Source organism: Anguilla anguilla, chromosome 3, assembly GCF_013347855.1.
Source record: "Anguilla anguilla isolate fAngAng1 chromosome 3, fAngAng1.pri, whole genome shotgun sequence".
In the NCBI taxonomy this organism is placed as follows: Eukaryota; Metazoa; Chordata; class Actinopteri; order Anguilliformes; family Anguillidae; genus Anguilla; species Anguilla anguilla.
The window spans coordinates 39,653,452-39,675,029 of record NC_049203.1 but is presented as its reverse complement, the minus strand read 5'-3'; the positions used below and the strand labels follow the sequence as shown (position 1 = coordinate 39,675,029).

Below are 21,578 nucleotides of genomic sequence, written 5' to 3'. Positions count from 1 at the left end.
CCCCCAAAAGAGGTAAAAACAACAGGTCGGGGGAGTCAAAACATTTATATATCCTTCTTACCTGTAATCGTAAATATTACAATATATTTCCCATCAGTGGGATCACTAGGGTTGGTGTTTAGTGACGCCAATGATGGGAAATATATTGTAATATATTGTAAATATATTGCAATATTTACATTTTGTTTTCACTCCCGATTTTTTTTCCCCCAAAATCGGTGTCCCGGCAAGAACACCGATTTTGCATTTGTATAACTGTATTCATATTTACTTTGTTTTTCATCAATTTTAAATGGGGTTTTTGACATTTCCAATGGTACCTATGGCTTCAATTACGGTTTAGGACTCAAACTAGGGTTGAGCTTGGGTTAGGAAAACGATAAGTCTGAGGGTTGAGGAAAGTTTATGGTTGTCTTCAGCAGCTTGAAGAAAGGTTAGAACATGGGTTTTTTTAGTGATTTTGAATCAACCAAAAATGTTCTCTTGTAGAATGTGTTCCTATGACCATACAAAATGTATAATAAATACACATTTTTTTCAGGGAAATTACATTTTTTATTTTGCATTTGTATTATTGTATTCATGATATTTGCCTTGTTTTTAATCCATTTTAAATAAATTTTATGATGTTTTGAAAGGTACCTATGGCTTCAATTAGGGTTTAGGGCTTAAACTGGGGTTCAGCATGGGTTTGGGTTAAACCAGTTCAGGCTGGTTTAAAATTGAATTTTAAACTTGCATTTCTGGGAATGCAGAGCAGATAATGACATACACCTACTATATTCAGTGCAACATTATGGACGCAAATATTTAGTACAGGTGCAACTAAGAATCGAACTGTAGTAATAATAAGAAAAGGTCATGATGCACACTAAATAAAAAAGGTTTGGACAAACCCACTAGTTATTAGTCTAATTTATTACAGTGGTTCCCACCCAAAGGGTCGCAGGTGAAGAAATAACTATATACAGAAGAAAACATGAATTAGATAGCAAACGTTTCAGTTAAATGCTTTCATCAGTGCAATAAGTACACACAAAACGAGAACATACTATACGTCAACGCTGATCTTAGGCCTGCGGGGCAGGTAGTTTAGAAAAAATTGGTGGTTACGAATAAAGTTTGTTCAAATCGAATACCGTAGTTCTATTGGCAGCCACTAATGCCAATCAAATTGTACAAAACGTGTTTTTTCGTGTCACGCCCTTTCCTCTCTAGATCGGTTGTGGCGGAAATTCGATGGCGTGTAACGACAGATAGCTACAAAGTAGCATTTTAGCAGATATCATGCTGTGCTGCCTAGAACTAAAGAGTTTTTAGTTGGACTAAACCATTTAATTTTGTCCAGATATAGTGAACTGATGGCACTTGACACCGGCTTGCTAGATCGCTAACGCTAACTTCACATAGCCTGTATCTAAACTACAGCTTGTGCAATATGCATTTGATGTTAGAGCTAATCACATAAAAAATTTTAGCTAATATTGACGAATACATTGATACCATTTAAATTGTACATGTAGCTAGCTTTGACTGGCGACAAATTATCTACGTTTTGTATTTTATCAGGATGTTTGTACATCGGTAGTAAATAAACGAACATTGAATTTGGAACATTAACGACAGAAATGTCAGGCTCTTTAACTGCAGAACAACAGAGGCGGATTGAGGAAAACCGTCAGCGAGCTTTAGCAAGGAGGGCTGAGCGGCTCGCACAACAAGAACCTGGGTCGTGCCACCATAATACCACCGCCCCTCAAAACATCACCTCCCGTGCCCACTCTCATTTTATCTCAACACATACTGCTGCCGCGCCACGACCAGGACCCTCTCCGCAGACGGTCACCTACCCATCTAAACACTTTTCCCAGGGCTCAGATCGGACGATCAGTCAACGGTCGCCCGGGTCATGGCAAAAACCTGGAAGCACACTGACCGCCTCTCCTCCAAAACAGGTAAAGGACCCAGCAAGCCTAGGCCTGTTGTGGATCTCATTCGTGGGCTTTCTGTTCAGAGAGTGATATTGTTACCCCATTATCTGAGAAAAAATGATTGTGTTACCCCATTCTCTTATCTCTTTTTTTCAGACAAAAATGATAGATCCGCTCCCTCTACCTGTGGCACAGATTACTGCCAAAGGAATAAATTCCCACTCTGTGAACTTCTCCGGTTTTAAACCCCCAGAACCAAAGTCTTACGTAGCCCCAGTGAGTGCAGCCCCGGCCAGTGCTGGCACTTTCTACGGGCCAAGATCTATATCTGACCGGGTCCCACAGAAAATGCCACCTTCCCCCGTTGCCTCCACCAGTGTCGTGGCGGCAAAGAAGCCTGCTATCTCCGTGAGAGGAAAGTGCCTGTCTCACTCATCTGACCGCTTCAGAGTGGAGGTGGGCTACCACACAGAGCTCATCGCAGTGTTCAAGAGCATTCCATCCAAGAACTATGGTAAACTATGGTGCAGACAGCTTCACTGCCTTTTTGTGTTGGTTGCACAGAGGTAGTATTTAAGTCGTTGTAAAGTTTGCAGTGGGAGAGGTTTTGTTTCAGCAAGTGTGTATGTCTGTGTGTATTGCAGGTGGACATTTGGTTGTGATACTGAGGAGGCCAGTTGGTGGGAGGATTGGAGGGTATTGTTAAGCAGCAACTTATTAATACATTATAATTATCTCTAATTGTCAGAGTCTTTGACCTACTGGTGGCATTGAAAGCCAATTCATGCCTCCCTGGCGAGGAGGTCGTATTGATCAAATGTTTCAAAACTGCCCTCATTTTTCCTCAGCAGTTCATTATGCTTTTCCACTTGGAGATGAGAGCATTCATCTCTTGCATGCGCAATCCATATTCTGTCCAGTACATTTAATAATGCATTCGCACTGCCTGTGCTCTTTCGATTTTCAAGACTTTGACGTGCTCTGTCAAAATTATGGAGATGGAGAACACTCAGATTTAATCGAGGGGATTTAAAGATGAATTTGACGCTGTTTCGCCTTGTATTTCAAAGTAAAAGTGAAAGCAGTAACTGCATGAAGTGTGGTTTGCATTTTCACATTTTTAATTATGTAAAAGGAAACTAAAGAAACATTTAAATAAACAGCTTTTTTCAATCATTTTTAGAGGAGGCTCGGCTTGCCTCGTCTCTTCCTATGCTTTGGATATATGCTTCAGCAGTTTTGCTCTTTTCTTGGTTTGCTACTTAATTGATGTTGGAGACCCCAGATCAGTTAAACCCCAGTGCTAATGTACCACAGCTTCAGCATTCCCCATCATGTGCTTACTCTCTGACTTTGATCAGCAGTGTAATGTATTTTTTAATGAATGTGCATGTGAATGTTTTTTGTCAGAAAACCAGATAAAGGAAAAGATACTTCAGAACATACATGTTTATATTTGTGCCGTTGAATTCCAAAATGGATGCATTTCCAAATTCTGAAGTGCTTCTCCTGTTATTCAACAGACCCTGCAACAAAGATGTGGAACTTCAGCCTGGAAGACTACCATCGGTTAAGTACGTTACAACCGTCTGCATGGTACTAGTAATAAGGCTGATTCACTCACTCTCTGTCATAGATATTTTCACACATGTATAATACATTGTAAGGCACCTTTTTCAGATTTTTGGGAAAAATAAAAACCCAGGGTAGATGTTTGGCTAGATAGGCTAAGGATTTATAAATAAGCTGACAGTTCATTGGTTGGCCAAATAGAACCCTTTCCTTGGTTAAATTTTCAGTGACTTGATCAGTTTCATGCTAAATGAACCAGTTCAAGTTCCCCTTTAAGACTTCCGTTAGATCGCTTACAGCGTGGGTTGTGTTGTTGTACAGTGCGCCATTTGATTGGTCGGGTTAAAACATCCGGCGAGGTTTACTGGCTGTGTTCTAAACGGATGACTGGTGTGAGGGCGGGATTCGGCCGGCTCATCTGTTGTCCTCTATTGGCCAGTGGAAGAGGCGGCGGGCATCGCGTCCGTCTCCCTTCAGCCTCTGGAGGGGACGGAGGGCCTGGACGTGCCGGCGGCGACCCGGCGGTGCCGGGACGGCGCGGCGCTGGGCGCGCTGTTGCGGCTGTGCCAGGGCTGGAAGAAACCGGGCGCGGTCGTGCAGGGCTCCTGCGCCCTGCTTACCCGCTCGCGCTTCGAGGTGGACGTGGGCTACCACGTGGACGTCATCGCCGCCTTCAAGCAGATGCCGTCCAAAAACTACGGTGAGGCCGCGTCTGGTTTTCGCCCCAAGTCGCTCTGTCCAAACGAGTATATTACCAAAGTTTGACTACAGCCTCAGGGAAGTGCTTATTTAAGTTTTAGGAAAGTTTGCTTCCTACATTTGTATTCTGGAAGTCAGAATAGAGAAAGTGAACAGATTTTGAATGCTGTTGATTTAAGCTGTTTTTTCCATTAATTGGATGAATTCATCATTTTTTACTGAGTATGTGACGGTTTAATAAGCTCTGCCTTAAAACCGGCAGCCATACTGCCTGTTAATGTACTTCTGTCTGGTGGATTTTTCCTTCTGGACCAATGATGAAACTGATACTGCGCTGCGTGGATAGATAGGAGATAACATCTTTCAGATGTTAAAGCGAGGTCCTGACTCACTGTGGTCATTAAAGATCCCCTGACTGTTGTCGCAGAGAGTAGGAGGTTTCTTGGCATTCTTGCCAAATTCCCAACCTGGTAATCTTCTCACAATCTCACCGTCTGATCACCCCGCGCTTTATTGAATATATAAATCGTTGTCCTCTTTATTTGGAGTGCATTCAAAAGTAAAAAAAAAAAAAAAAAACTGTTCACCGAGAGAAAATTATTTTGAGACGGTCACATCTAACACTGTTTTGCATTAGACATGAAGACCAGAAAATGGAACTTCCTGTTGGAAGATTACAAGAAGTTAAGTAAGTATAGCTGTGTCTGTGTATGTGTTTGTGTGTGTGCATGCTTGTGTGTATACATGCATGCAAGCTTGTGCTCTTGCAAGTGTGAGCTTGCATGTGTGCTTTTCTGTGAGTGTTTGTGTATTTTTGTGTGTAAGTGAGTCTGCATGAGGTGAAATGCAAATATAAAGAAACTTTATTGGCTTTTACACCACCACGTGAGGCCAACATGGCACTGTGGCATAGAGCCTACCAAGGTCTGGAATTCAGCAGGAGGAAAACAACACCGCTCTTGCACCAGAAAGTCAGTTAAGGCACGGCGGAAAGGGAAAGTTCTGGACTATTCTGTCACCGATGTCTTTCCGTAATCTCATGACATCATGCAAGTGCTGCCTGCTTGTGTGTGTGTGCATGCGTGCCTGTGTGCGTTCATCGCCGCGTCTCTCCTCCAGTGGACATCCTGACTGGACTCCCGCTGGTGGAGGTGGAGCCGCTCCCTCGTGCTGTGGTCCAGGCCTTCTCCGCCCAGTTTGAGGAAAGCCAGTCCAGACCTTCGGAGATCCCCGAGGCTGACCTGTCCAGCGTGGACCCCGTCCTCACGCGCAGCCTCATGCCCTTCCAGAGTCACGGGGTCAAGTAGGTGCCCCCGACTGCTCCACCTGTACGACCGAGAAACCGTGGCACTGACTCATCTGACTCATATTCTGACAAGAGTTTTACTGAGCCGCCATTGTATTTAGAATTACGCTGCATAACGATGTAGAAGTAGATTCATTTTGAGAGAATTGCTGTTATAACTCAATTCATTCAATTCATCAATCATTTTACTATGTCTAATACTACCCTTTCAAGTAGCTTGTTAGCATGTTGCCATGTATACTAAAGCCTTGAGTAGCAAGCTGGCTAGCATATTCGTTACAGTGCATTTAGTTGATTGCTAATCTTAAGTAACAGAATACTATAAAGAAGTCAGACTGGATTAAAGAGATTTGTTTTCATTAAAGGAGTGCCATTACTTCACTCTTCAGTTGCACTAATAGGATTTGTAAAGTAATTGTTGGCAAGGTACCTAGTTCAAAGTAAATTACACAAGCTAAGGTACCACTAAATCCACTCCGTTCACCCAGGGTTCATAACTCACAGTGCCTTGTGCTCATTATGCATGTATTTTCATCCAGGTGGCTCTAAACCGATTAGCAGATAATAGATTGTATATTGGAGTTTAAAAACATGAATTCTTTCCTATGCAATGATGAATTGGTCTGTTTACTCTCTCTATAAAGCCTTTGTTTTACATGATTTCTATCTGGCTGGCTCTGAGAATTTACAGCATTGGAGCTGGGTTCCTGTTTATTTCAGTGTGTGTGTGTGTGTGCCTGCGCGTGTGTGTGTGTGTGTGTGTGTGTTTGTATGTCTGTATGTCTGTACGTGTGCTTGTGTGTGTATCCATTTGTGTGTGTTTGTGTGTGTGTGCGTGCACGTGTGTTTGTATGTGCTTGCGTGCAATTGTTATGTGAGTATTCGTTTGTGTGCGCGTTTGTTATGTGTGTACTTGTGTGTGTGTGTGTACCTGCATGCGTGCATGTGTACGTGTCCGTCTCTCCAGCTTTGCAGTGTCCAGGGACGGCCGGCTCCTCCTGGCCGATGACATGGGCCTGGGGAAGACCATACAGGCCATCTGCATCGCTGCCTTCTACAGGAAGGAGTGGCCCCTGCTGGTGGTGACGCCCTCCTCCGTCCGCTTCACTTGGGCCGAGGTACTCTCCGCTTGGCCTCTCGTTCCTCGGCTCGGCGTGTGTGTTACTTAGAGCTGCGTGAAACGGACTCGTTTATTCCGCGAGAGCGTGGCGGTGTAGGGGACGACACAGGAAGCACCCCTTGAACCTAGCGCTCGGAGCGTGATTATTCTTCACTTTTATATGGCTGAACTGGGCCATTTCGCCCGTTTCCTCTAATTATATCGGTGCCGTGGCAACCTTAACGCTCCGACCAATTTCAGCTCTGTTCCCAGGCGGGAAAATGGTTTTTTTCCTCGCGGGGAGTTGACAGAAGAATTTGGCGGTCTGCGGTCTTTTTGAAGGTCTTTTTTTTTTTTTTTTTTTTGTAAAGCGCTCTATCTCCCTGTGGCTCTGGGGCACTCCTGCAGGTAATTTATTTTCACAAAAGAACACAACGGTATTAAATCGTGTGCCCCGAGCCCCTCGTCTCCAGAGAGCCCCGTTCAATTAAAAATGGCGGCGCCTGCAGCCCGAAGCAGCAGCGCAGACCGAGATCAATGTGCTTAAAATGACTGCTTTTTTTGCCACAATGTTTCTCAACTAACGTTCACTCAAATCAATGATTCGGCGCATTTGTACCCGTAGTGCAGCATTAGCGGTCTGCAGCGGCCCCCGTCTTCATGTCTGTTATCTGGCGTGATTGAATCGGCCAAACAACAAAGCAACTCAGCCCCTAAATGATCTCTTAAAATGGATGACAATCACTAAAGAAAATATTTGGCCAGTGTATGAGTTGTTTCCTCAGAGCTTTACAGTAAACATCCTCTAACTGTACCCACTGAACTGTGTATCCATCCAAGGATTTGGGTAAAAATTAGATATGGGCAAAGGCGTACAGCTATCTCACTCTCCAAGTCAGAGACCGTGTGAGTGAGTCACTGTGTCTGAATGAACCATTAGGCAGTGAAGGGACCAGTACCAGTAGGGAGGCTGCTTTAACACACTGAACATTGACTCTTCTGTGGCTGTGTGAGGGCAGTGTGCTTTTGAGCACAAATAAACATGCAGACGCTGGCCCAGATCTGTCCGAGTGCTCACAAGGTTGTTTTCACATGTTTTTTAAAATGTAAACCGACCGGCAAGATGGAACATAATAAGGTTTAATGTTTAAGATTATAGAAAACGAGTGTGATTTTTTGCTTTTGAAAGAAAACACAGTTATCAAATAAAAAATATCTCTTCTTTCTAAGATGCAGTAGGGAAACATTTAGCAAAATAATGTGCATTTCTTAGGGTTTTTTAAAAACCATTTTAGGTAATTTACAAACTCATTGAAATCCTTTCAGAAAACCATAACACATTTCCAAAAATTTGAATGCAAATTTGTTTTGCAATTTCTCTGCAAGCTCAAAAAATAATTAATTCTTTTCACAGTTCTGTTCCTTCCAACAAAGGAAGTTTTGCATTCATCTCTGATGAAAATAGTGTGCATTATTTTACACACTGTGTACGTTGGGCTCTTAGGTTTCCTTCTTTTAGCCGAGGAGGAGGTCTGTGAGTTTATGCGTCTGTGCTGCAGGGGTTGGTTTCTTATACCACGGTGTGTCTGTGCGTTTGTGTGTCCGTGCTGCAGGGGTTCACTTCTTATACCCAGGGAGGTCTGTGAATTTGTGTTTGTTCCTGCTGTTGGGGTTGCACTTCTTATACCAGGGAAGGTCTGTGAGTTTGTGTGTCTGTGCTGCTGAGGATCTTTTCTCGCTGCTGCTCGTCCTGACCCAGATGTGCCTTCCCCCCCATCCCCCCCCCCCCCCCCCCCTCCTCCCCAAGGCGTTTCAGCGATGGCTCCCCTCTTTGAGTGCGGACAGCATCAACGTGGTCGTGAAGGGGAAGGACAACCTGCGGTCAGGCCGGGTCAACATCGTCAGCTACGACCTTCTGAGCAAAATGGACAAGCAGCAGCCCACAGACCCTTTCAACGTGCTCATCATGGTGAGTGCCCATATTGTGTGTCCACTATCAGCATTCGCCACAGAATGCAAAAGTACATTCATTTTTAGTTTTGCTCTGTTTTCCAGGTTGGTCTCAGCATTAAAAATGTCCTTATAAGGCAGTTTATTTTGAGAGGGAGTGTTGCGAGGTTGTACTGGCAGTTTATTACGGGTGTAAACCTCAGGCTTCACCACGATAGGATACGACTGCAATTCTTCAGGCTGGCGGTTCGATATTTGGCAATATCGCAAATTTTGCTAGGGTACGGTCCAAAAACGATCCAGCATAGTAACAAGCAATATATATATATATATATATATGATCCATCTAACAAAATCCTTTTAAAATGTGGTCGAGTCGGAAACGTAAACAGTGATGTTGAAAGTACTGCTCGAGAGCAAACTGCCATAAGTTTATGGACATTTAAATAAATATTTTGCAATGGTACATAACAGTATGGATCAATTTCTGCTCGTTGTATCGATTGGATCGGAGCGTTGCCCTTTGAAACGGCGTGTCCATCTGGACAGACGCATCGTCACATTCCCGCAGTTTATCAGGATAAGGATGTGTTTTTGCGCGTCCTCGTTGTTCTGCTTCACCGAGTGAGAGGATGGCTATTAAATGTCAGCGGAGACGGCGTGCGGAAACGCTTCTCTCCGAGCGGCCGAGCGCCTGAGGGGCCGGGCGTCTCCTGCGTCGCGCGGCGCTCCGAAGTCGGTAAAATGCCACTGCGCGGCCGTCCGGTCTGCTCACGTCACCGACGGAAACGAAGGGCTTCCGTTCGTTTAATTTAATTTAATTTAATTTTATTTAATTTCTCCTGCTTTCTGGTTTTAGGACGAGTCCCACTTCCTGAAGAACATGAAGACGGCTCGCTGCAAGGCTGCGCTGCCCTTGCTTAAGGTACCGTCGGCCCCTCTGCGCCCTGGACCCGAGGCATTATGGGAAACGTGCCTGTCGCTGGGGGGGTTTACCGAAAGGCATCAGAAGGTGTAAACTACCGCACGTCTTGTGCACATTTGCACGTGCTGTTTTTCTCAGGTTTTGGCGTATTTCCAGTATGCAGTTATGTTAATGAAGACCTCCACAATCTGACAATTTAGATATGACTAGCTGCTAATAACTCATGGGTTTACAGGTTTGAGGCCTGGGTATATGGAGCTGGTGTTAAAAAAAAGAAACCAAATTGCACATTTTATGATTATTTCAACTGCTCAGATTAATATCGGTTTGAAATAGATGTTCAGATACTTGCTTCTGAAGAAGAATCTCACTAGCTTCACCTCATTTGCTGTTGCAGCACAGGTTTTATTTTAGTTAATACAGTCTTACATTTTAGTTGCGCTACTTGGTGCAGCCCTTTTTAATTTAGCAAAGTGTATATTCAAATGCCAGTAAACACAGTAGTACTTAATACAGCTCGGCAACAGACAAACTTGGAGTTTGTGCAACCAGTGGCGCACCCATACTCCTCAGTGGAATTATTACAGCTGCACTTTGACGGCTGACTCATGCAGTTAGCATCTGGTTTTCCAAGCATTGTTAACAAGAAACAGACACAAGTATTTGTTAGAAGTTTTAATGAATCTCACTAGTCTTCACTGGGTTCTGATTTTATTAAAAACCCTCACCCTCTCCGTCATAATATCAGCAGTTACGAACATTACAGATGAATGCTGAGGCACAGTGTGGAAAAAACACCCTCATTTCTGTGATGTACTGCACAAATATAAACCTGCACACGTTTCGTGAATGTCATCACAAAGTGTGTGCTGCTGCAGACTGCCTGACCTTTAGTAAATTCAGTGGCTTAAAGATTACAGCTCAGTCAGGCGCTCGTTTGAGATGTACCTGTAGTACGGGGTGTGCTCGTTCAGGGGTTGAGAAGGGCCGCTGAGCGCGTTTCGTGTTGAGCGCCGCTCTGATCCGGTGTGTCGGGGTCCCGGTTCCCCTCCCAGGCCGCTAAGAGAGTGATCCTGCTGTCCGGGACGCCCGCCATGTCCCGCCCCTCGGAGCTCTACACCCAGATCCTGGCCATCAGGCCTGGCTTCTTCCCGAGGTTCCACGAGTTCGGGTCCCGCTACTGCGACGCCAGGCAGGCAAGTGCTCGCCCCGCCCCTTCCTGCTTCGCTCTCTCGCTCGCTCGTGTGTGTGTGTGTGTGTGTGTGTGTGTGGGAGGGGTTCAGTTAAGGTTTCGTAGGTTAGCAGCTGAACGTCTGATCTCCTTCGAGCATCATCTGTGGTCCAGTCAGGATCGGTTAGCGTGTACAGCACATGCTAAATGCGATTGTTTCAGTAATTGTGTAGAAACTTCCCATTGGATAGTCCATGTGGTTTTAAATGTTTTTAGAATTTGATCCAATATTAAGAGAGGGGTCATAAAAATTGACATTGTTCAACGGTGGCGCATATTAAATATCGCAGTCAAAAACCTGGCTTTCATAGCCTTACATTTTCTCTCATCGGGCCTCATTCACAAAACTTATCTTCAATTATTCTTACTTTTGTTCTTAAAAATGTTCCTACGAAAAAACCATATGAGATTCATGACACATGTGCAGACCTTTGTTTTTGTATCCCAGGTGTATGAGATTATGAATGGCTGTTTGTAAATTTTATGCGCAATCTTGTTCATGTGATTTGCTTGAGGAAACAGCCATGAACAAATACAGATAAGAAAAAAATGGTGAATGCTGAAATGTTATTGGAAACGTTCTTACACACAGTTTACGATCAAATCGTACGCATGTTTTGTGATTGTGTCCCATGACCTTTGGGCTTAATGTTGGATGATGTTGGGATGTTTAGCATAAAACCAAGTTACTAAGTAATATTTGGCATTGGTGGCTTAGACACCTTCACCTTCTTCTCTTGCTTCCATATGAATGCCAGAACCATACTCAGCCTGCACACCTAGTTTATAGACATTTTAAAGGCATCAAGTGTTGCTCTTTTGGGAAACATAAAAGCGGTTTCTTGGACTCATGGACCATGCATTACTGTATCAGTCCTGTGTGGCTTTTTGTTCTACTGTTCACTTGGTAGTTACAATTCAGTACTTCCCCTTGGGTCCATTTTCTTATTGATTTGAAAAAAATGTAGTTTCATGTTCCAGTTAGCTTTAACTGAGAGAAAGTTGTGAGGAAACTACTGAGAATCCATCAAAGTACTGCCTACAGCCACTCAAAGCATGCAGTTTTCTGTTCTGCATTTTAAAAAATTTGGGTTGTGAGCCATCTGAACATCAGCGAAACATGGATTCAGTTGAATGAATGGGTGGGAGCTTGAAGCCCTTTTACTGTTGCAGAGTTGGACAGCTGGACGTTTGCTGGGATGAGAGGCCCTGAGGTGGGGGTAGATGTTTATTTTGGCGGCGCAGATCCTCTCCCTGGTCTCCAGTGGGCGGATGCGTTGACGAGACCATCCTAATCCTAAACGGAATCGATTGAAAATGTTGTCAAGAAGTTGGAAGTAAAACCAGGCCTTTATTTTAGGAACAAGCTTTGTTTTTCTTTTGATGGGGGGAAAAAAATGGTCCGGCCTATGGATGATCCAGCCTACGCTATGAGGACGTGCTGCACGCATGCTGCATCTGCAGTGCTAAGCAGGCCTGAGTCACTGTATCACCCTTGCTGCAGGTTCAATTTATGATATCAAAGTTCAATATCACTCACACATCATGCATATTTCACCTGCAAAACCATGTAGGCTGGTCCTCCGTAGGCGGCTGTAGGCAGCACCATTGGTATGTGCGTGTATGAAACCATTTTAGGTGGACAGCTATTGTATTTAAGTTGCCTTCTTTAATGAATGGCCTTACATTTGATGCTCTTGTCTGAGCTTCTCTTCAAAGCTCCTGTAGCAGTCTCAGGGAACTTGGGAAAACAGCATTTTTTTTAACTTAACATCATGGATTCGAAATGACATTGAGGGCTCTTTTAAATGAGACGCGCTCATTCCGTTGCATGAATTCATTACCCAGGAGCCTGGCCCTTTTGTGACAATTTTAATTGTTTTATCTAAGCCACCTGTGAATTGTGCAGCTACTTTCGTGTTGTATTTTCCTTTTGTGGCTGCCGTCTTGGCCAGGTGTCCCTCGAAAGAAAGATTTTTTTATTTTTATCTCAAAGGACTTCTTGGTTAAATTATATATACACACTGTGTGTGTGTGTGTGTGTGTGTGTGTGTGTGTGTGTGTGTGTGTGTGTGTATATATATATATATCAGGATGTGGACGTATCGTTTTGGAGACTCACCTACAGAAAGTCTGGCTCTTTGATAATAGGGGAGAAATAAATGTGCTCTTACAGTAAGTAATAATATCTCAGATTTGGGAAACAGACCCACTGCTTCTGGGTGGGCAGCTGGGAGGTTCATCTCGCCAATTAGCAACAATAGCAGTGAGAGCTGGATCCAGTGCAGCTCTGCAGTCGCTCATTAATTAGCGGTCCGTTACGGAGCTTATGATACGTCTGGAATGCGCGTTGCTTTCAGATGGAATAATTGGGATTTCTTCAGCTTTGTAAGAGACCCCTAATTTAAGAAATCCCAATTATTCCATGTGAAAGCAACGCACATTACAGATGTATCATACGCTTTGTAAGAGACCGCTGATTTATGATACATCTGTAATGTGCTTTGCTGTCGAATGGAATAATTGGGCTTTTTTTTTCAAGGACCGACTTGCGTGGCTAAAGACAAAAGGCTTTTACCTGCTTTGCACTGTAGCATTTGTGTTGTAAGAGCAGGTCTAGAGTACGTCAGCCCTCCCTAGGAGCATGTAGACCTGTAGATTCTAGCTGGGAATCAGACCTGTGATTTTCCACGCTGTGACTGACTGCCGGTGTTATTTGCGAAAGTGTGGTTCTCTGAAAGCCTCTCTGATTTGCCCTCATCTGCCTCTGTCTTTCCATCTGTTGGCACCCGCTCTGCATGTGCGTCACTCCCTCCATCACTTCATCGATCTCTGTGTCTTTGTCTTTCCCTCCATCTGTCTCTTCTGTGTATACGAGTTTGTGCGTGCATGCGTGTGTATGTGTGCAAATCTGACTCCCTCTAGGTCTCTCTCTCCCTCCTGGTCTCTCGTCCTTCCATATTTGCAATCTTCTAACTCTTCCTGGGCTCTCTCCCTCCTTATCTCTCTCCTGGTCTCTCCCCTCCATATCTGCATTACTCTAACCCTCTCCTGGTCTCTCTCCATATCTGCATTACTCTAACCCTCTCCTTGTATCTCTCCTTCATATCTGCATTACTCTAACCCTCTCCTGGTCTCTCTCCATATCGGCATTGCTCTAGCCCTCTGCTGGTATCTCTCCTGGTCTCTCTCCATATCTGCATTGCTCTAGCCCTCTCCTGGTATCTCTCCTGGTCTCTCTCCATATCTACATTACTCTAACTCTCTCCTGGTATCTCTCCTGGTTTCTCTCCATATCTGCATTACTCTAACCCTCTCCTGGTCTCTCTCACCCCAGGTCTCTCTCCTGGTATCTCCCCTCCATATGTGCATTACTCTAACCCTCTCCTGGTCTCTCTCCTTGTGTCTCTCCTCCATATCTGCATTGCTCTAACCCTCTGCTGGTCTCTCTTCTTGTGTCTCTGCTCCATATCTGCATTGCTCTAGCCCTCTCCCGGTCTCTCTCCATATCTGCATTGCTCTAGCCCTCTCCCGGTCTCTCTCCATATCTGCATTGCTCTAGCCCTCTCCCGGTCTCTCCTCCATACCTGCATTGCTGTAGCCCTCTCCCGGTCTCTCCTCCATATCTGCATTGCTCTAGCCCTCTCCCGGTCTCTCCTCCATACCTGCATTGCTGTAGCCCTCTCCCGGTCTCTCCTCCATATCTGCATTGCTCTAGCCCTCCCCTGGTCTCTCTCCATATCTGCATTGCTCTAGCCCTCTCCTGGTCTCTCTCCATATCTGCATTACTCTAACCCTCTCCTGGTCTCTCTCACCCCAGGTCTCTCTCCTGGTATCTCTCCATATCTGCATTACTCTAGCCCTCTCCCGGTCTCTCTCCATATCTGCATTGCTCTAGCCCTCTCCTGGATTCTCTCACCCCAGGTCTCTCTCCTGGTATCTCCCCTCCATATCTGCATTGCTCTAGCCCTCTCCCGGTCTCTCTCCCTGCAGTTGCCGTGGGGCTGGGATTACTCGGGCTCCTCCAACCTCACTGAGCTCAGGCTCCTGCTGGAGGAGTCCCTCATGCTCCGCCGACTCAAGAGCGAAGTCCTCTCCCAGCTCCCCGCCAAGCAGCGCAAGGTGGTCACCGTGACGACGGACGGCATCACCGCCCGCGCCAGGGCCGCCCTGACCGCCGCGGCCAAGGACCTGGCCCAGGGCCACCGAAACGTGGGTAGCCCGGCCGGGAAACGGACCGTTGAGCTTTGTGCGTTTGGACATGGGGGGGAGAAGGGAAGAGATGGGGGGTCTATGCACAGGCATGCGATGCCACTCTGATGTTCTCTACTGCTGTCACGGTTGGATACTTTACCTGATTATTGCTTTCGTTATCGCTCTAACAATCTCTGTCGCCTCACTGTCACTTTCATTATCACTGTTGCACATTGTGCCGCTGTTACATTCATTGTGACTGGCGCATGCTTTATCGTGTCACTGTCGCATTCATTATCGCTGCCATATGCTTTATTTTATCCCTGTCACATCCATTATCACTGCCACATGCTATATCGTATCACTGTCACATTCATTATCACTGCCACATGCTTTGTCACTGTCACATCCATTATCATTGCCACATGCTATATCGTATCACTGTCATATTCATCATTACTGTCACATGCTTTATCATATCACTGTCATATTCATTATTACTGTCACATTATCATATCACTGTCATATTCATCATTACTGTCACATGCTTTATCATATCACTGTCATATTCATTATTACTGTCACATTATCATATCACTGTCATATTCATCATCACTGTCACATGCTTTATCATATCACTGTCATATTCATCATCACTGTCACATGCTTTATCATATCACTGTCATATTCATCATCACTGTCACATGCTTTATCATATCACTGTCATCTTCATTATTACTGTCACATGCTATATTGTATCACTGTCACATCCATTATCACTGCCACATGCTATATCATATCACTGTCATATTCATTATTACTGTCACATTATCATATCACTGTCACATTTATTATCACTGCCACATGCTATATCATATCACTGTCATATTCATCATCATTGTCACATGCTTTATCATATCACTGTCATATTCATTATTACTGTCACATTATTTATCATATCACTGTCATATTCACCATCACTGTCACATGCTTTATCATATCACTGTCACATTTATTATCACTGTCACATGCTTTATCATATCACTGTCACATTTATTATCACTGTCACATGCTTTATCGTATCACTGTCATATTCATTATTACTGTCACATGCTTTATCATATCACTGTCATATTCATTATTACTGTCACATTATTTATCATATCACTGTCACATTTATGATCACTGTCACATTATTTATCATATCACTGTCATATTCACCATCACTGTCACAAGCTTTATCATATCACTGTCATATTCATCATCATTGTCACATTCTTTATCATATCACTGTCATATTCATTATTACTGTCACATTATTTATCATATCACTGTCATATTCATCATCATTGTCACATGCTTTATCATATCACTGTCATATTCGTTATCGCTGCCACATTCTCACAATGTTAGTGTCAGTATCAGTGTCGCATGCTTTATCATAGCCCCCGCCACATTCATCATTATTACGTTCATTATAGCGTCACATTCTGTCTCATATCACATCTCATATCATGTCACATACTCTACCACTGTTCCGTTCCCTATCACTGTTACAGTCTCTGTCGTATCATCGTCACATTCTATCTCATCCCTCTCAATTGAAACACCCCCTCTCTGGGTGATTGCTCTGGCTAAATATTTTCCACCATATGTAGTTAGACAGAGGTGAACCAAGTAAATCAATTTACTCCTCACTGCGATATTCCCCACCTCATTGAACTTGTTCAACCATTAATGAAGCACTTTGCTTAATGTGGTTTTTACTGATTTTAGTGTGCCGTGAATTCCTATTGCTGAATTATCCGCCTGCAGCTCCCATGCTAACCTTTTCTGTGCTGAGCAATGTAAAATTTTAGGCTTCTCTTGCTACCATTCTTTGCTTTGGTTTCTTTGGTTTCCCCAGAGTCTCAGTTTCAGTTTGATTTAGCACAGCTGCTCATGGCATGTTAGGTTAATTACTCGCTTTCGCAGTTTACCCTGGATTAGACGGTGCCGGGGACTGTTGTAGCTATCTTTAAAAATAATATATGTTAATCCAAGCAGACGATATAAACGCTGACTTTAATAGCTTGTCCACACTATAAGGTCACAACCTGTTAATACAGAGATAATGCACAGGTTGTGACCTCAGCGAGAAACCTCAACTCGGTGTAAGTGTAGTGATAGCAAATGAGGCACCATTAGCCCTCTTGAATCGGTGGCTTCAAGGTTCGCCCCTTATTCCTTTTTCTTCCAGTGTCCGGAATTTAGTTTGAGAGAAGAGAGTTCCTTTTTTTAATTATGCAGCAGTTGCATAGAGCCACTTTCTAATGACCAGCTATTATTACTTCACCTTAAAATAGGCGGTCAAGCTAAACTGAAGAAGCCAGGTGTGCTGGGCTAACTGTGTAATCCACAGCTTTTATAAACCAAATAAGTACTGACAGACCTGCAGACCATGTCGTTCTCTAAGGGCTAGAGTGAAAATCACTGGTTCTATATCTGTTTAAATGTTCATATTGTAAGTCCTTGTTGCAAGTTTTAGCTTTTTATTATTCTTTGAAATGAACCATTTCTCTGTACACGTCATTTGGTCATTGTTTTGAGGTTACATAACAGAGTAAGTGCATCACCACTGGAGTTCAAGTGTTTCTTACTTTCTTATTGGACTGCATGATTAGTAGCGAAGGCTTGCTGAACCATTTTTGCAGATTGTTGTGGCAGGTTTTGCTGCGGTCAGTTCTGAACACCTGTCAGGTGTGTCTGTAGTGTGAGGAGTTATCTCAGGAGGGTCCCTGTCTCCTGACCGGCCTCACACTAGTCTCACTCTGTGAGCTGAAGGCCTGGGGATGTTACAGGAAGTGACACGGACAGGATGAGAGTCATTTGCCTGCATGTGGGCGTAACTAAGTCACCCTGGCGACAGTGACGAAGCGCTCTTCGGATTTCACCTGAGAAGCACGGTCCAGTGCCAGGGACGGTCCTCAAGCCTTTGGCTGCTGGCACCGCCTCCTCTCCTCCCTCTAGTCCCCGCTGTTGCGTCGCTTCCTCTCCTCTTCCTCTCCTCGTGAGGGCGTGCCGTCCTTATAGACGGACCAGAATCCCGCTGGGGCGGAGGGGCGGACCCTCGGCCCAGCCGGAGATTTACGATGCTGTTTCCACTGCCTTGTGCTGGCAGGTAAGCCTACAGCACAGCCATCCCTCAAGTCTAAAGGATCACCAGCGCGACACAGCAGCACTCTGGCCTGTGGAGCTAGCAGTGGACCACGTCGCCACTGCTAAGCCATTAATTCTGCGTTGCACTGGTAGTGAAGTTGAGTGAAAAAGTGAAATTTTCCTTGAAAATGACAGCATTGACAGTCAGCATGGAGAATGGACTCATTATTGTATTGAAGGTTGCTGGAGGTTTAGTGCACTGCAATGATCTCTTTCCTCACTGCCTGCACAGCTGTGGTCACACACCTCCAGATCAAAGTCTTCTACAGCCAGGATCTCACACCTGTTTACCAGTTTAACAGATCCTCATTTCTACTGCTGTGATCGCTTACCTATTTACCTGTTTAACTGATCCACATTTATACAGCGGGGATCGCTTACCTATTTACCTGTCTAACAGATCCTCATTTCTACAGCTGTGATCGCTTACCTATGTACCTGTTTAACTGATCCACATTTATACAGCGGGGATCACTTATCTATTTACCTGTTTAACTGATCCACATTTATACAGCAGGGATCACTTACCTATTTACCCATTTAACTGATCCACATTCTGGTACAACTGGTTTATATCCCCAGTTTATATTCCCCTCAGTCCTGATTCACTAACACTGCTGCAACCTAAAAGCATGATTTAATGTAAAATCAGCTCGCATCTGATTAAGTTTAATTAGGGGGAATGATTGAGGTGGCACTTACTGGTAATTACATGGAAGGATGTGCTATATATATGTATTTGCTCATTAGTAATCATTAGCATGCTCTTGTAGGAATCTGAGTAAATTCAGCTTTTGACTGCATATGGTGAAAAATATTTATGGAGTTGTCTGATAACACACTGTCAGTTTGAACAGTCTGATAAGCTTGGTAAAAGTTATTTGTCCTTTTTTGTTTTCACACTGTGGATGTGAGCTTGTCTGTCTGTTTAATTTTCAGAAGATGCAGGAGAAAGAAGCGCTCCTGGTCTTCTTTAACCACACCGCAGAGGCCAAGGTCCGTGCAATCAAGTGAGTCCTTCCCCAAAATATTCACTAACCCATGAAGTGAAATGTACAGAAATTTGAAAAACCTTCAGTGACATGTGGTGATTGTGTGTGGAGATATCCTCCTATCAGAAATTTATTCATGGATGCCAAATGGTAAAAATAGCCATTTTGTACATGGGCTTGGATAGTCTGTGCAATCAAGTGAGTCCATCCCCAAAATATTGACTAACCCATAAATTGAAATGTACAGAAATCTTAAAAACCTTCAGTGACCTGTGGTGATTGTGTGTGGAGATATCGTTGTATCAGAAATTTATTCAAGGATGCCAAATGATGCCAAAAATATCCATTATTCACATGGGCTTGGATAGGGTAGGTAAGGTCACTACCTCCTGTTGGATGTCACTATTCATTATGTACCTTACCAAATTTAAAAAAATGGAAAATACACTGTACAGCTAGTAATGTTGCTAGTAATTTGCACTATGCAAATACAATGGGGTAAGCTCCACACAATTACTTGTGTTATACCAAAGTGAAATATCCCTTTAAAGTATTATTAACATCATAGCTAGCTAACCATTAAGTAGACCCCAGCCCTCTCAACTGCCATGTCACCTTTTCAACCTTAAAGTGTTTGCATCCCTATAGTAGGCCTTATTTCTCAGACATGAACTTTATGACTCCCCAGTTAGGCTGTGTTGTTGGAGAAAACTTTTTTTTAGAGGTACACTTGTGCGTCAATTTATGATCTCTCCTGTGACCTCTTTCTTCAGCGAGTACATCATGGACCTGCTGGAATGTGGGCGTGAGAAGTTCCTCGTGTTCGCTCATCACAAGCTGGTCCTGGACCACGTGGTCAAAGAGCTGAGGGAGAAGGTGAGCAACCCTTGGAGAGCCACAAACAGGCCTCCTTTCACCTGCAGCTCTATTATTTTTGATGGGAAGAATTCTCGCCCCCTAAGTTGTCTCTTCTGATGCGCTTTCCTCAGGGGATCAGCTACATACGCATTGACGGGGCCACGCCCTCGGCGGAGCGACAGTCGCTGTGCAACAAGTTCCAGTTCTCGGAGAAGAGCTGCGTGGCGGTGCTCTCCATCACGGCGGCCAACATGGGCCTGACGCTCCACTCCGCCGACCTGGTGGTCTTCGCCGAGCTCTTCTGGAACCCTGGGGTGAGGCCGCCTTCCCGGCACTTCCTGCCGTGAGATAAGATAAGATAAGATGGATAAGATATACTTTTATTGAACCCCGTGGGGTAATTTGTCCTCTGCATTTGACCCATCCTAGTTACTTAGGAGCAGTGGGCAGCTGCCTCTCTGTGCTGTGCCCGGGGACCAACTCCAGTTCTGAGGCCAGTGCCTTGGTCAAGGGCAACCAAACCAGGAGCGCACCAAACGTGCATGTCTGTGAGTCGCGTAAGTCTGTCGCGTATGTATGTGGTCTCAATATGGCGGCTTCCTGTCGTCCAGGTGCTAATCCAGGCGGAGGACAGGGTGCACCGCATCGGACAGACCAGCAACGTGGACATCCACTACCTGGTGGCCAAAGGCACCGCCGACGACTACCTTTGGTAATTAGCCGCCCGGCTCGTCCGTCCGCATAATAGACCGGGCCGCGCGAGGCCATGTATTTATAGCGCTTTTCAGCGTCTCGCGGAGAAGCGACTGTGGTCTTGGCGCTCATTCCTGGCACCCGCTTCCTTGCTGAAATGCAGGCCCATGATCCAGGAGAAGATGAATGTGCTGGAACAGGCCGGGCTCTCCGAATCCAACCTCTCGGAAAACGCAGAATGCGCCAACTTCTCCTGCAGGGTAGGCCAGCCGCCCCGTCCTCCCGCGTAAATCTCTGTCAGCCTGGGAAGGCGGTCTAAACCTGTGAAATGAGTCACGGAGTGCATTGGGGGTCACTGTATTTGATCACGCATCCCCCCCCCCCCCCCCATTGTTAATGTTTCAGGACCCGCAGCAGAAGACCATCACAGAGATGTTCCAGAGGTCGTTCACAGAGGAGGCTGATGATGAGAATGAGGCCGTCCTCCTTCAGGCCGTCGATGCATGGGATGATGCTGAAACAGGAACTGCTTCTACTCACCAAGGAAATGTAACCGAAAGCCCATCCAAAAAAACCATCAAGGACTACTTCTGCAAATGATTCTGCGGAATAAAAACAGTGATATAACTGTAATTTTAACTCACCTTCGCTCATCGTCTTTATTGCCTCAACTTGTCCTGCTCAGTTTGTTATCTTTTGTAAATAAAATAAAGGGGTTAATTTGACATTTTGGAAAATTTACTGTCCATTAAGCACACTGTGACTGATTCCTGCGTTAGCATTCTTGTGGTCTTACTCAACTGTGATTTGAGTGAAGGAAACATGCATGCAAATAATGTTATGGGTTCATAATAGTTATTATACTGAGCGCACCGTCTTTCGATCCTTTCACCTTGTCATGACTTTTAAAGGTGTTTTGTTTTCATATTT

General features: G+C 44.6%; 1 protein-coding gene across 1 annotated transcript; it reads left to right on the top strand.

The window, feature by feature from the left end:
* Positions 1-1,213: 1,213 nt before the first annotated feature.
* Positions 1,214-21,373, top strand: smarcal1 (SWI/SNF related, matrix associated, actin dependent regulator of chromatin, subfamily a-like 1). The gene is made up of 17 exons (XM_035410653.1): positions 1,214-1,955; positions 2,088-2,445; positions 3,455-3,505; positions 3,943-4,203; positions 4,840-4,890; positions 5,322-5,505; positions 6,476-6,626; positions 8,415-8,576; positions 9,417-9,482; positions 10,538-10,678; positions 14,707-14,925; positions 19,045-19,115; positions 19,871-19,973; positions 20,087-20,269; positions 20,567-20,667; positions 20,812-20,908; positions 21,054-21,373. The coding sequence occupies exons 1-17, from the start codon at positions 1,629-1,631 to the stop codon at positions 21,246-21,248; spliced, it is 2,721 nt and encodes a 906-aa protein (XP_035266544.1). The 5' UTR covers positions 1,214-1,628; the 3' UTR covers positions 21,249-21,373.
* Positions 21,374-21,578: the final 205 nt, after the last annotated feature.

Coding starts and splice junctions, on each gene's coding strand:
- smarcal1 (XM_035410653.1), top strand. CDS start 1,629: ATGTCAGGCTCTTTAACTGCAGAACAACAGAGGCGGATTGAGGAAAAC. Junction 19,974..20,086: donor TCAAAGAGCTGAGGGAGAAG/GTGAGCAACCCT, acceptor CGCTTTCCTCAG/GGGATCAGCTACATACGCAT. Junction 20,668..20,811: donor ACCGCCGACGACTACCTTTG/GTAATTAGCCGC, acceptor GCTGAAATGCAG/GCCCATGATCCAGGAGAAGA.